Consider the following 15,038-nt stretch of genomic DNA (forward strand, 5'->3'; position numbering starts at 1 on the left):
TGTTTATTTTTATTTGAGGTTTTCTTTGTTGTTTTTGTTTGTGTTTTTCCTTTGATTGAGCACTTTCCAAGAAAGCATTTTAGCTGAAACACTCCTCTGTATATTTTTAAGCTGAATGTTGTTATATATGCTTACCCTCAGACCAGTAGAGTACTCTGTCCAACTAGTAATGTGGTTGCAAATGACCTAGAAATCAAGAAAAATATATATAGTGACCAGCACAATGCATTTCAGCTAACTCAGTGTTAGGTCTTCTATTCTTAACTGGTTATCATATGGAATAGTTAGATTGCTGTGGAACAGTGGCTAACATTGAGAAAATTACTTACTTTAGTTGAGCTTAGCACAGATAAGGGATACAATTCAATGAGTAATATATAAAAATGATAAAGACATCTAAGCTATCTACTTGGCACAGGTCTTCCACTTACTTCTGCTAACATCAAATAGCAGTTGGCGTGATCAGGAAAGAATTAGGCCCAAATACAATAAACACAAAAGTACATGAAACTCTTAACTGGATGGATTATTCATCCATGTTAAGCAGAAATTCAGCAGCAATGACTTTACAGTGACTGAAATCAATGTGCCCTGTTATGTGGGTAGGGCTGCAAAACTATGATGTGTGGGGACATCTGAGGCTTAACAAAACAGAACTTAATAAAACAAATCTCTGCCTACTCCTGGTAGAACCACCCATTTCCCAGTACAGCAAATCCTGTTGTTTTGTGTTTTTGTTTGTTCTTAAATGCATGCTGTTAAACCAAATTCCTCAACTAGCATTAAAGGTGCTTGTGAAACAGGACCGTTGCTAAAGCATAAAATGCAAGTTATAAATGTTTACAAAAATCACACAATTTTATTTAACTTTGGTAAAGTAATAAAAGGGTACATATGAGTCACAAGTTTACGTTTGCATAAGAAATAATGAATACAGTGCAGAATGTTGCATTTACATTAAACACTTAGTTTTACTCAAGCAGAAGGTAGTGGGTAGTTCAACAGAAAAATCCAACTGGTAATTTTTTTTTATTTTTTTTATTTTATTTTTTTTTTTATAAATGTGACAATGGCCTTATCCTTTTACAGTGAATTTAAAGCAGCAATGTAATTTTTGCTTAAATATTCCTTAGAGTTCCTTAAAAAACAAGAATTTGGATAATTTCCTAAGTTTGGTATATCTGTCAAGTCGAAACCAATGACACCATCATTTCCTTATTGTTTCTCTGCCACTAAGTTGTGCTCCCCTCAAGAGTTTTCTTAGTCCTGTCCTGTAGTGCCCCCTAGTCCTTCTAGCCCTATTTAGTAGACAGGCACAAATGGTATAGTACGTTTGTTGAAAGTGGGACAGGACTGTTAGCTTCCATTTCAAGGATGCAGCAATAAAAAGTTTTCTGATATTAAATTTGTGTCCTTCAAATTCTAGGTTTGTGGGGAGTTTTATCAGAGGTACTGCCTATTTGGAAATTGCACACGAATCTCTTTAACAATATTTCGTTCACAAAAATGTAATATAAAATGGATGAAGCCCTAGTATGCAAATTTATTTTCAATATGCAAATTTACAGGAGCTGCACTTCAACGATCTCAGTAAAATAAAATGTCACCAGGAAATGTTCTGCATACACTACTGCTTTAAATCCCAAGAGCTGTATTGCTTTCTCCAGCTATTTATTTTTCTTTGTTGCTGGAGAAGAGGTACATGTTTGCTTCTGGATAAAAGGTGTCATACTTTAACTTACTGATATATTGACTAGTGTTTGACAGTGGAATGATAAGGTTAACACGCAGCCGAGCCTAAAGGCTTTGCAAATGCATAGTAGTAAAAACAGCATTATAAAGTGTGGGTATACTTTGAAAAGTGAGATCAGGGACTTCAGCATTTATTTTCCATTTTGACAGTATTTCAATTTTTTTAGCTTAAGAGCAGAGAAATGCTACAGTTTAAATTCTAGCTGTTGTTTTCTTTCCCTAGCATGTATACCACTTCCAGATTCTGCATGCCAGATTTAGCTTTCTGGTACCTTTCTGTCTGCATCAAATTGAAGGTCATGTAGACCACTTAAGAATAGGATCAACAGTTTGGTGCAAAGGAAATCAAATCTTTAGGAAATAAGGAATAAGATGTCAATACCTTTTTTTTTTTTTTTAAACCTCTGAAGCAAGCAGTTGAGAATGCTCAGGTTGAGCAGCTCAGATCTAAAAGCTGTCATCTGAAGTCACTTCCTGGAGTAGAACCACACTTTACAGGACATTATTGTATCCCATAACAAAGCTGACCTTCTTTTGTTATGCAGGATGCATGCAAAATCTGTTGGAATCTAGATCAATCAGCACAGTCATCAGCTGAAGACTAAATGAAAGTCACGACAATAATTGTAAATTCCTATCAGCTTCATCCTATATTACATGGTGTTGAATTTTATCCATGTGAGACATCTTGGAGAACTAGTAGTGGAAATTCCTTATGTGCAGCCTGTAATACAGCTACTAAAACGGTGCTTATTCAGGGTGCTGATTCAACTCGTTAAAAAAGTTAAAATTAGAAGCTTAAAAAAAATTCCCAACCAAACAGAAGGGAAAAAAAAAAGTTTTCACTGCACTGTTTCAGTGACTTGTGGATAGTTCCTGATGCTCTTTTTAGGAATACAAGGAAGATTTAGGCAGTGCAACCACCCAAACTGTTTGATTTCAGCATTACATATACAGAATTCAGAGACAAACAACTGCATTTCACCTTTTATCTTAAGTAACCCAAAATAAACCAGCTAATAAAGCTTATTAAAGTTTCTCCTGTCAAAAAAGCAATATTCCAGTTGTTCTGCTAGACAAATATGAAAATACCCTATGAAGTTACCTCTATTCATTAGTTTTAGTGTTAAGAGACACTGTCGTGGCTCCTCACGAGGATTTCCATTACACAGACTGTAATCAACAAGTGACATGAGCTAGGTTCTGTGGCCCCACAAAATCCCAACAACTGGAGACCAAAGACCAAACAAAACAAGCATCAAGCTGACCTGTCTGCAAGCACACTCACCTTGAACAGATAGATATTCTTGGGCAGCTGTTGGTCCTGGCTACTCTTACTTCAGCTTGGCTCAAGATGGAGTAAGGCAGACCAGAATCTAACATACGTGCCGTATCACTATTAAAAACCAATGACTATATGAACCTCACTGGAAAATGAGGAGGCTGGAATTTAGGTCCCCTGCTACTCACCACCACTGCAAAACATCCGCAATACATCCCCTTCCTCACACCTCATTGATAAACCTCTGAAATAAGTCTTGCATGAAATAACAGTCTGATCAACTAGTCATATTTGCAATTATCTTCTGTTTCTATCCTCCTACTTCCTCCCACAGTAAAATATAAATACAAAATGTTCACAATTATTTCAATGGCAAGTATTTCTTCTCTCCCACATTCTTTATGGCGTATAAGGTGGTGGCTTTTCAAAAGGTGGAAAATACGGTGGGGAGTAACGAGGAGGTGCATTGGAAGACCACATATAGCTGGGAGAAGGTGACACTGACTGGGGGTCATCGGAGAGGCCAGAAGGAGTGGAGGCTGGAAACATGCTGGAATGCTGCAGGAAAAAAGCAAGAAAGCTGTAACATTTCTAAATAAAGGACAATGGTAAAATAAGATTTCATTACCGAGCAGTGTAAGATTAATATTTCAAGACTCAATTCTGCAAAGCATGTGTACACACAAGTAAGCATTCAAATAACTCGTTGCACTCAAGGAGGCATTTAAGAATTTCTCTCTCATCACTTCTACTGCGTACCTGCTTGCATTTCACACAGCCTGGCCAACTGAAAACTGATTAGTCTCTTTCATATCTTGGGTTTCATACATCAGCCAGTGGCAACAAAGAGGCTAGAGATCATTTCTTCTTGTCCTACTTTTATCACTAATTAAAAAAGAAAAAAGCAACCAAAAAAAAAACAATGGCAATAAGATAATGAAATCCTTCAGTAAGTACAAAGCTTCAAAAGGTTTTACACAGAAAATTTGTGCGTGCCTGAAAATTAACTTCTGCTCTCCAAAATACCTTTGCTATCAAAAATAGCTTAAGCCTAAAGTCATATGATGTTGGCACTGAGAGAGACCTGTGAACATGCTGCGTTCTGTCCACAAATAGGCCAGACAAATTAACTCTGAATAGGCAATGAAATTCTGTCACTTACACTGGCTCCTGGGCCACCAATACACTGGTATCTTTATCCCGGCAATCATATTCCCAAGCTGCACCTTGTGTTACCATATGCCACCTGGCCCATCCTAAGTAGACACTCGTAGGGCAGCCTGGGGAAGGGATGAGGTCATGCTATCAGCACACCGCGTTTCTGAAAAGCGTTCCTGCTTTGGCACTGAGCAGCAAGCACCCTCAGGCTGGCTCATCCCTTGGGCTGTGGGCAGGCACTGCTCACCCAGAGCCAGCATGACAAAAGGTATGCCAGGAGAGGATTTGTACGGCACTGCTGAGGGATCAGCACCGGAGCAGGGCACTCACACCCTGCAAGGCTGAGCTGCAGACAACGTTCAAGGTCAAATTTTATCCTGGTGGGGGCAAGGATGACTGACTGTGGAGATAGTAAATTGTTTTCAAACAGCTTTTTTTTTTTTTTAAATGCTTACTTACTAAATCACTTACCTAAAACTGACCTGTGACAGTTTATTGATTGGATGTATAACCCATGAAAGCCCAGCTTGGTCATCTAGGTGGCCACAGAAAGCCATACAGCTCATTCTCATTTTAAATAACACAGCAGCCCCCATCAGTGGCAACCCCCAGCTTGCAGAGCCACTTATTTGGAAGGACACTGCTGCAGCAGCACAGCACGGACACCGTTGAGCAAAGGCAGCCTTGGGTTTCAAACACTACAAAGCATCTGAGTGCTGCTGCCTGGCAACAGCCCAAGGCTTTGAGGAGAGCTGCCTTTGTTGCAGCTGCAGAGCCGGCCTGGCTTGCTCTGGCTTCAGGCAGCAGCCCGGTTTTATTAACGAAGCCAGCACTAATACCTCTCTTTCGAAAGGGGAAAAGAGGCAGAACATGCTGCCGCTGCTGGGGTGAAATGAACCATTCATCTGCGTCCTCTTGCAGAGGGCAAAATGTTGCAGGACTGAGATGTGCTCAGCTAATTGTCCCCTGGCCACCAGACCATGCAAAGGGAGGAATAACATACAGGCTGCCACCCCCACCAGAACAGCTTCCTCCTGCCCAGTTCCGGTCTCAGCATATCACAAAGGCTTTGTAACCATGAAGAGCCCGCCCTCCTGGGGGATGTCCCTTCCCATGGTGAGTACTAGTAACTGCCAACATCCATCAGCAAAAACCAGAGCGCCAGTTCTGCTATCTTACATTGTGTGGGAAAGCAAAGATGCTGCAGGGGCACAAATTTCCTTACAGACTTTGGAGTGGCATTTTTTTCTTTTTCTTGGGAAAGAGGTCACTTACACTGGGAAGTACTGACCTTGCCAATTTTAGCACCAAAATTTTTGCAGCCTTCGAGAGGGCGTTGAGGAGCAAGGTTGGGCATGCTCCATATGCTATCGAACAGCAGGGGAGAAGGTATCAGTGTGGTAAAGACACTGCTCAGATCAGAAAAGATAAAGAGCCTACACAACCAGAGCCCTCAGCTAATGCTTTCACACAGGCTCTCACATTTCCTCGAGGACAAGAAAGGCTCACACTTAGAACTGTGTCTGAAAGCAAGACTTGGCTATTTTAAATTTAGATTACCTTAATTTACAACCGGCTTTTGTTGGCCAGCTCCTAAGCCAACACCTGTGGTATCACAGCAGTGAGAAACAAGGGCTTTCATCTGCTGGCTGAGCTGTTAAATGCCAGGAGAGCCCCAGCAGTACTTTTAGTTGAAAAGCAGGGCAAATCAACCCATGCTGAGCTCGCTGCTGGTGCAGTAGCAGTACAGACAAGCACAGAGTTAAACAGTGCTTATTATCAGCCGAGTGTCTGGCAAATGGACTTCACAGAAGAGCTTGTTTAGGTATATGCTGAGGTTGGCATTTCTGTAACAGGAAAAAGTTATACAACACTGCTGAGTGTCCCAGGTTGTGCTAATCTCAAAAAATAAGTCACAAATCTGTATACGTAAGTCCTAGAATTTCTGATGTTCAAATATCTCTAAGAAATTCCAACAACAGTGTTGTCCAGTGGCACTAGCAGTAAAAACAGAAAGGTTTGGATGCAAGGCACATTTAGTGCATGGGTCTGACGGGGGAGATTGTGGCTACAGCAGACCACATCTCTTAGCTGACATCTAAGAAATTGAGCTCTTGTTAATTAAAAAAAGTCTCCAGCCATGATGGTTGCCAAGAAAATGTATGATGTTAAATTAACATCACCACTCTGGTAATATCCACCTGAAGGAAGAACCGATGTTGAAGCAGTTATGGACATTTCTACAAGTGAAAACTGATGCTGACAGCAAGGTTCAAGTGAAATCACGGGTCCGTAACTCAGAAGAGACAGGGATTGCAGCAGCAGTGGTGTTTGCAGGGACTGCTCTTAGAACAGCTGAAGTGTGTGAGAAAAACAGAAGAGGTTTTCAGTTGGTATACCAGGAGCTCAAAGAACTCATTTCCAAAAGCTCATCTGTTTCTCTCAGGCACAGCAGTTGGCCCAATAAAAACTATCACCTGAACATCTTGCTTTGCCTCTATCCTCAGAGCATCACAGATGCCAGAGGCAATGCCTATTTTTAATGTGGCCTCTGCTGGTGAATGACAGGGGAAGCAGGCAGCACGTCCTGTTGCCTTCTCTTCAAGAAGAAGCTTTCAGGAAAACCTTGTCTTAGTCAGAGAGAGTGCTGCCAAGGAGCAGTGGCTAGTAGGAAAGGCCTGGTGTTCTCTGTATGAACAGGAAAATTAAACCGCGTAAATGACAGGAAGACAGGCCTCCAGAGTCCTGCAGACTGGGCTATATTTAACTTTCTAGCTAAACAAGGAAACATCCCATAAGGTTCTGTACCTGAAAGTCATACGCGGAGTACGGAGGCAGGTGAGGAGTGCTGTGGTAGTAGGTGTTGTAAGATGTCACCTGTGGCCTCGAGTAATAGGACACCGTAGGATGTGCATTTTCAACCGTGCAGTTCAGCGTAGGGAGGGAAGGAGTCTGTTAAAACAAAGAATCTCAGCTGCTAACCGGGACATCTTCAGAGTCACCAAAAACTGACAGCTGAATGAAAACAGAGATGATTTAAAGGAGCAAAGTGTCTCCCTAGAGCTCGATTCTGCTGAATCAGCAGCTAGCAATCCAGTTCCCTCTTAGGCAGCAGGCAAGTCTTGAGGTCATTTCATTCTTTACCAATCCATTGTTTCCTTTAGATTCCCCAGAACAAGCCTGGCAATAGCCCAGTGCATGCTAGTACTCAAAGTGACTGCTCAGACTATTTCTCCTATTTGTGAAGATGCAAAGTGTTAATTTTGATTACTCTATTATTCAGTGCATTTTGAGATCGGCATATTTCAAATCCTCTTGTGCTTCTGTTCACAGACACTTCCATACATCTTTTTGCAGTGGTTTACAGGCTGTCTGGTGTGAGTCAAATCTCAAAAGACTAACGCACAGCTGGGAATGTATCTCAAGATGTGTTTGGGAAGATTTTAGTGGGTCTGAAAAGAGAGTAGGAAAGTTCAAAATTCTGAAATAAGGCACCCCTGCCAAAGGGCCCAAGATTTGTTTGTAAGAAAAATATATTGCCGAGACAAAAAATGCTCTTTTCTGTGTGTCTCATTTTGTATTATTCCAAATGAGTCACAAGAGACTGAAAAAATAAATATATATGTATTGAATGTTCAGTTCTCCCCATTGATTTGTTCTCGGCAGAACAAAACTGTACGGGACGTGACAAGCAGCCTGGTTGAGTGAGGGTACTTCAAAGCTTGTGCTGCCAGAACAGCATTTTTTTCCCACTCTCTGAAGTTTGCACTCTCTTGCCTGGCTTTGGTCCTAAGCTTACCTTCTCAGATTCTACACCATGAAGAAACTAGATGGAGAGTTTCAGCCTAGCAGGGCTGCATAAATATTCTGTAAAGTTCAGAACTCTACTATTGCTATAAAATCAACAATTCAAGAGCAACAACCACGCATTTCCTTGTTGAAGGTCAGCGCTATGAAAAGAAAGATCATTTTTAAAGAAAAAGTCCATTTTTATTCATCCTGGTATTGCCAACACTTCCGAGAAGGTTCCTTTTGAAAATAAAATCCCTATTTCTTTTCATCTTTTCTAATTGTGTTCAGGCAGTGACACCAGATTAGAAAAGTTAACCATTTTCACTTTCTCCTTAGAATTATTTCATGTCCTTCTTCCTGGCCTGATTGCAGTGATGCATAGATCATTTGCACTGAAATATCAATAGCTGTTTCCATGCTTATTTTAAAAAGGCAATTTGTCTGATTTGCACAGAAATTGGTACCACCTTACCATGTCTTTAAAGCCTCCAAGTATCGCTGCTGTAATGATCCCTAGGAATAGCCCCACTATGTTCAAAATTGTTGCCGACCAAAGCAAGTGGTAAAGGTGAATGATGTCCTGGCAGCTGCTGACATCAATGTATTCATAGTAGCCTCCAGAAATCTCTACTCTGCTGGATTAGGAAAAAAAAATCCCACAATAAAACAATAATGATTAAAAAAATGCACCACACAATAAAACCTAAGCTCTTCACTGGGCAGTAAAACACACTCTGCAATTTAATGATTGCCTGGACCTAACCACCAAGAAGGGAGTGAGGGTAAAGCCTGCTAGATCCCATTCTTGTGGCATCTGAGATCTCCCTGCATGATACTGGCAGCAGAGATGGCCTGATATGCTGTGAAACAAACAAGTCCTGCGAGACCTACTAATATCAAAATGCCCTTGAGTCTGAACCTGCCTCTTATTTCCATCAACTGAAATCTCCAGAGCCAGCCCTTCATGCTGGTGGCTTCCCAAGGACATACCAGTCCTGGAATCAGTAGGGAAACCAGCCTCCTTCCCCTATTACTCACTTCCAGTTTCTTCTTTTCCTTTTTCTTGTTGTAGTGGGCCACTGCAGAAGAGATTGCAATGAGGAGATGATTTCAAGCAGAATCGAGGCAGAGGTTAACCACTGGCCTTGGCTGTGAAGTACCTGAACAACCTGAACTAGAGAAAGCACATACCATGACTGCCTTTAACAACACAACCTGTACTTACTGCTTGTACAAGCTCGTTCCTATGGAGATGCGTAAGAGCATAATGCTCTCAGTGAACCCTGGTACACCATCAAGAACATTCAGCACTGTACAGACTTTAAAGAATACTATAACGACGTGAAGAACCATGAAGCTGCTGAATCTCACCAGGGATGGCAACCCTGCACAGCATTCAACATGAAGGGGCTCATACAATACTGCTGCATCCAGCATTCCTGGCATCAAAGGATGTAAAATTGCCTCGCTTTTTCAGTAATTCCCATCCTTTACACAATAAACGTGTTAACCAGCCTTTAGTGTCCGTGCCTTTCTTCCTGAGATCCCAAAAGAACCAGCATCTCCACAGTGCAATGCACTTATGGGGCACCAAGCAAGATTAAGATTGTAACAACTGGTACAAAATAAGGGAAAATGGGTCCAAGGCAGAACCCTGAACCAGGCTGGCTGGGGAAAAAATAAACAAACACCCATTAATACAGAACAGTTACAAATTTTTCTGTTCCAGTCACTTCTAGGTGTATCATTCCCTTCAGTTAGTAAAAAGCAATCATGTTCTTTAAATGCTCACACAGAAACGCTGTACTACGGAGACCAGGGATTACCCCTCCCAGCACGCCAAGCCACCCTCTTCCAACAGCATCTTTTGATCTCCCTCCACAGTCAATGATTTATGTGGGGGCCAGCTCAACTAAGTATGATGAGAAGCATTAACCCTGAAACAGCCCTAGGCAAGAGCCAGCACTAAGAAAATCATTTTCTTCTCTGCTGACACACACTAGACACCCCAAATGATATAAGAACTGCATGCTCCACAATTAGCTTAGGCACAGCAGCCAGATCAAACAATGGTGTGATCACTGTGTGAGGGTGCTCTATTGCTAACCACCCTTCTGACTCAGCCTTGCACACTGCTGGTGCACTTTCCACTCTTGTAACCATAGAAGATATTCGCTGGGCAAAGAGGGTGCTGATTTATGAACATGCAGGTGGCACTAGTTTGTGAACTCTCCTCCCTGTTACTAGGGTGGGAAACAAAATAGCGAGGAAAAACAGCATCACAGTCTTTACCTACTAAAATGAAATAAAACCCAATGAACAAGTGGTACCCACAGGTGTCAGGACAAAGGACACTCAACAGTGGAAAAAAAAGGGACCAGGAATGGAAGTAACGGGACATTACACCCATAATGGGAAGTAACACCCATTTTTCCAGATGGACTGGCGTGGGGTATGCTTACACGTAGCTGGCATAGATTTAGTATACTTCATACACCCCCTTCACTCTCTTTCTGACTGGGAGTCCTTATGGGAAGCAACCACAGCTTCAGTTCCCTTCCTACAACAGCTGTCATTAACCAAAACTTTGCTCCTGCCTTATCCTGGCCCTTCAGACACCTGCAAAACAGCATGACCACTGCTTACTCTGCCCATGGCATGAATGGTTGGGTTTTTGTTTTTTTTTTTTAAGCTTACTCACTTCCCACAGTTGTACAGGTCACAACAGAAGCAGGTGTTGGTTTTTATTTTCGGTGTGCAGGGTGCACGGCGTTGTGGATGACAGATTGCCTGTGTGAATCCAGAAGAAATACATAAAGCACATGAGAATACAATCACCAAACACAATTTCCACTGCCATTTGGCCTGCTCTACATGTAGGTTTTGCACTGATCCCAATACGAGCCCCAGGCAGATTTTTCTTCCCTTATCTTGCAGCACAGCTCTCACAAAGTAGGCAGACTGCAATAAAGACACACATGACTAGAACAGACCAGGCTTTCCTTCCACCATGGGGAAGTCACAGATAAGCACACGTCTGCATAGGAAGGGGGTTGTGCAACTCTTGCAAAGAGATAAGACCCTGCTGAATTAACACTCTTCCCCAGATGGCAATGTAGAGCAAAGAATTGTCAAGAGGCTGACACTAACTGAGGGAAAGATTCCCGTATCAGCAAATAACTGAGCAAAGAGGTTAACTGGCTGCCTGTGGGTGCTAACACCTAAGTTCACATGGATGGTCTTTGGACTGAAAAGGGAATGGACACCACCAATGCCACTGGGTAGCACTTTATTTGCACCTCCAGTAGGCGTTTTTATGTGGAATGTAGTGGTTATTCACAGCTACTCAGACACTTGGGAGGAAATCTTAGAGGAAAAAAAGCCAAGGGTGTCCCATACACACTGTTACTGTGTGGCAGGAACACCTGTCCCCAGCAGGAGAAGACACGAGCAGAGATGCAGAGGAAGGTAAATTTTGTTCACATCCACAGAAATCACTGCTGTCTGGACTCTTAATCCACACTCTGTTCCTGTAATGAACATGCAGCTGAAGATCTAAAGAAATCAGTATATTTTCCTCTCCCATCTCCTCCTTTCTAACTACTTCTCCGCTAGCACAGCACCAAACATGGAGAAAGGCATTCCCAGCCTCCCAGCCGCTCCGCAGAGCTCCGAAGATGGCAGCAGCTGCCTGACAGGAGGTTTCTCCACCTGCAAGACGAAGCCACCCCTGCAAGGAGACAGCGCAGCCAAAGCTGCTCTCACCTCTGGCGGCGTGGTGCTCTTGGAGTAGTACTGGCATCGTCCTGCATACAGCGGCCGCAGATCCTGCCGATGGAAAAGCACCAGAATTAGCACCACATTAAAACCAAAATCTGCTGCCCAGCTGGGCTAGGGAAGCAGGCCAGGCTTTGGAGAGGCTCCTGCCTCAGGACCCACCCACAGCAGCCCCCCCAAGCCCCAGATAGTTTTTAGCTCTGGTCCTTTGAGGCACATATCTGTGGCAGCTAACATGGGAGCAGCGGGCTCTTAAGCCAGCCTCGCCTGGGTGAGGGCAGCCACCCTGAGCTGAATTATTCATTCCTTTTTTCCCCAGATGCATCCCAGGGACACCTGACTTGTTTCCAAGGGTTCTTCATGCTGAATCATAATGCTTTATCATTAAATTAGCGGGAAATCTGCCTTTCTGGGCTCCTGAGTGAATGGTGGGAAAGGATGATGGGTGGCTCAGCCTGCAAACACGCGCTAATGCCTCGCTTAGGGACAGCCTGCTCCCCGGCCAGACCTGCAGAGAAAGCAATGCCAAATTTCCCTTCAGGGCAGGGAGGGTGGTGGCAGCTCCTTTGCCTTGTGCACGCTGGCTGATGTGCTGTAGGGACAAACCCATGCCCAGGACCCTCCCTGTGGGCAGCTGGGCCCGCTCTCTGGGTGTCACCCAGCGCGCCCAGTGGCAGGGCCACGGTGGGAACGCTATGTGCTCGGGTGGCAGGAGCACGTCTCCGGCCAGACAGTGACATTCTTGCATGGTTAGGGGAGGCCGAAAGCACGCCCATTAATCAAGAGACAGAAACCAGAGCCCTCGTCACCTCAGCCACACGGCCCCTGCTGCAGACGCACAGGCATCCCAGCGACTGGCAGGACCAAGTGCCAGCTCACGCCGTCACCCAGCGCATGAGGTCAGCGCCCCAAATCACGCAGCTGGCCTGTGGGCTCAGGCTCCAGAGGTTCTATCAAAGCTTCACAAGCCCCTGAGAGGGTTTATCAAAGCTTCACGAGCCCCTGAGAGGTGGGCAGAGGTGGTCAAGAGTTGCTCATCACATCCCAACAGACTGAGACCTATCGCTGCTGTGTGCTCTGCCAGCAAATCCTGCCATCCCAACGTCTCTCTACCACTTGGATGCTCAGAGGCAGAAAGGGGAGTCTGCGTTACAAGGCAGAATAAAGAGCCAGCTGACGTGGAATTTCCATTTCATGGTAACTGTGACAGTCTGAAATTATTTGCAATCAGAGTGGGAAGCAAACTCTAAGCGTGTCTTTTTAATCCCATTTTGACAAAAATTAAAACCAAACAAAAACAAAATCAAACGTCAAAGTTGCAGTAAAAAAAAATCTGTTTGCAGTTACAAATTTCAATTTAAAACTTCAAATGAAATCACGTTTGTTCGGTTTTTTTATATCCTAACAGCTGAAGTTTTTGCATGTCCTGCTGTACTACTGACTGGTCATGCCAGCAGCAGCTCATTTTGGTTTTTAAGTCATCAAATAGAAACTTAGAGCCCAGTGAGTGCTTCCTGTTTGGACTGCACCCCCTCAATGAGCTTCGTATCAAATTGCTTCCCTCTACTAGAGCATACACTGATTCAATCAGCATTAGGAACGACCACTACAAGCATGTAAAATAAGACTGATGCTAACTCCTCGTATATTATCACTTGGCACTAGCTGTAATTCACATTACGCCTTACACATTTCAGTCTCAGTAAGCACACAAAGCACAAAAGAACTAAAGCAAACTTTCCAGGTCTTAACGCTTAATGTGCGTTTCAAAATATTTTTTGTAAAGCCAACACATTTTTCTAAATTTTGTAATTTAAACCAGCATTCAGCACCTGACATGTATTTACAGAGCTCGATACAGTCTGTTGTGGCGTGTGGACACATCACCTCTTTTCCTCGAGTAAAAGGACGACAGGCCCCGTATTTTCCTGGAAGCACTTACTATGTGTCTGGCAGCAAAGACGCCATCTACTATGGCACAGCAGAACGCAGCAATGACACCAAAGCTGATGAAGACAATCGATGCGACCAGCTGAGAAAGGAAAACAAAGCAAAGTATGATCTGCCTCGCCACAACCAAACGCTTCGTGCCCGCTCCACAAGAATACAGAAACCACAGTCAATAAGCCCTCGAGCAATCAATGACCCAAACGTTTGCCCGGGCTGCACAGACTGGTCTCATTGAAGTCGATGGGATCCGTGTCTCAGAGGAGAGCCTGTTCTCATGCAGAGGTAGAGGCAACACAGTAGGAGCAGCAGCGCTGTGCCAGACAGGTTCTCTGGGGACGTGATATTGTAATGCAAGTTCTTCCATGACACCAAAGTGCTAAACTTAGGCTGGGGATACACCTCCTCTTCTGGCTGCTGCTGTCCTTAACTCTTCCCTGCAGAGAAAGGAAGGATTTCTTCTCCCCCACCCCAAAGAGCTGCAGACAAGGTGCTCCTGGGAACACCCCTCAGGCCATTTCAGCCCACAGTGGAATCTGCTGAAGCCAGCAAAGGCCACAGGACCTCAGTGACTGTGCTGGCTGGCACAACAAATGGCTGAGGGCTGCAGCTTCTTCAGCTGGCAAGGAGGGGTGCGTGCGCTGCCTCTGTACCCCGTGCCAGGTGAGTGCCAGAACAGCCCCCTCTGGCTTGGAGGGGCTGCAAGGAGTCAGCCACGGCCACGTCGCACCCCGTGTTGTGCTGGGATGGAGAGACACCGAGCAGGGAGACCACCGAAAGCAGGGGGGCACCGAGGGGCAAGACAAGCATTTTGTCAGTATTAGCATTTGCCCTCCAGACTAAGCAGCCTACCAGACAGGTTCACACACTTGGGAACGGCAGCATTTCCATTTAAAGAACTGAAAGCTTTGGTGAGTTTTTCCCCAGTGGTTTTTCACTCCAGAGGTTGTAGTCTTCAAGTGCTGCTTGCTAAAAGCTGCTTCTCCACAAGTACAGAGGTGATTCTGGTAATTAGGAGCTCTGAGCAACATTAAAAATGATTAATAATACACACGCAAAAGTAACAACTAGCCTGGCCAGCACTGACAAACACCTCAGGTCTCTGGGTATGGATGGGGATGTTTGTTTTAAAGCCTAGCTGTTAAGTAATACTTAACTTGAAAAACTCAGTTCTTGGCACTGCTTAAAGAGCCAGTTCTCAGGAGGACAAACCAAAACCCTTGACAAGCACAAGCCAGAAAGGATCCTATATGTATTTTTTAAGTATCTTGGAATTTTCAGGTAAGTCACACTGGTTTATATTCTGTGAAAGCAGTGCCAACAAAGAGCA

At 43.9% G+C, this 15,038-nt stretch overlaps 1 protein-coding gene across 5 annotated transcripts in view; it reads right to left on the reverse strand.

The window, feature by feature from the left end:
• Positions 1-839: 839 nt before the first annotated feature.
• The window catches only part of TMEM255A (transmembrane protein 255A), a 28,154-nt gene continuing 13,955 nt past the window's right edge, over positions 840-15,038 (reverse strand). For 3 of the 5 annotated variants that reach the window (XM_035541667.2, XM_035541665.2, XM_050713378.1), the window contains 6 exons: positions 13,704-13,793; positions 11,750-11,812; positions 10,686-10,774; positions 8,457-8,619; positions 7,001-7,144; positions 840-3,592 (listed from right to left, as the gene is read on the reverse strand). In XM_035541667.2, coding sequence (XP_035397560.1) covers positions 3,434-3,592; positions 7,001-7,144; positions 8,457-8,619; positions 10,686-10,774; positions 11,750-11,812; positions 13,704-13,793 — 708 coding nt within the window. In that variant the 3' untranslated portion in view covers positions 840-3,433. The remainder of the gene's footprint in view (positions 3,593-7,000; positions 7,145-8,456; positions 8,620-10,685; positions 10,775-11,749; positions 11,813-13,703; positions 13,794-15,038) is intronic. The other 2 variants (XM_035541666.2, XM_035541668.2) reach the window with 2 other exon arrangements.

Source organism: Cygnus atratus, chromosome 13 (assembly GCF_013377495.2).
Source record: "Cygnus atratus isolate AKBS03 ecotype Queensland, Australia chromosome 13, CAtr_DNAZoo_HiC_assembly, whole genome shotgun sequence".
Taxonomy (NCBI): Eukaryota; Metazoa; Chordata; class Aves; order Anseriformes; family Anatidae; genus Cygnus; species Cygnus atratus.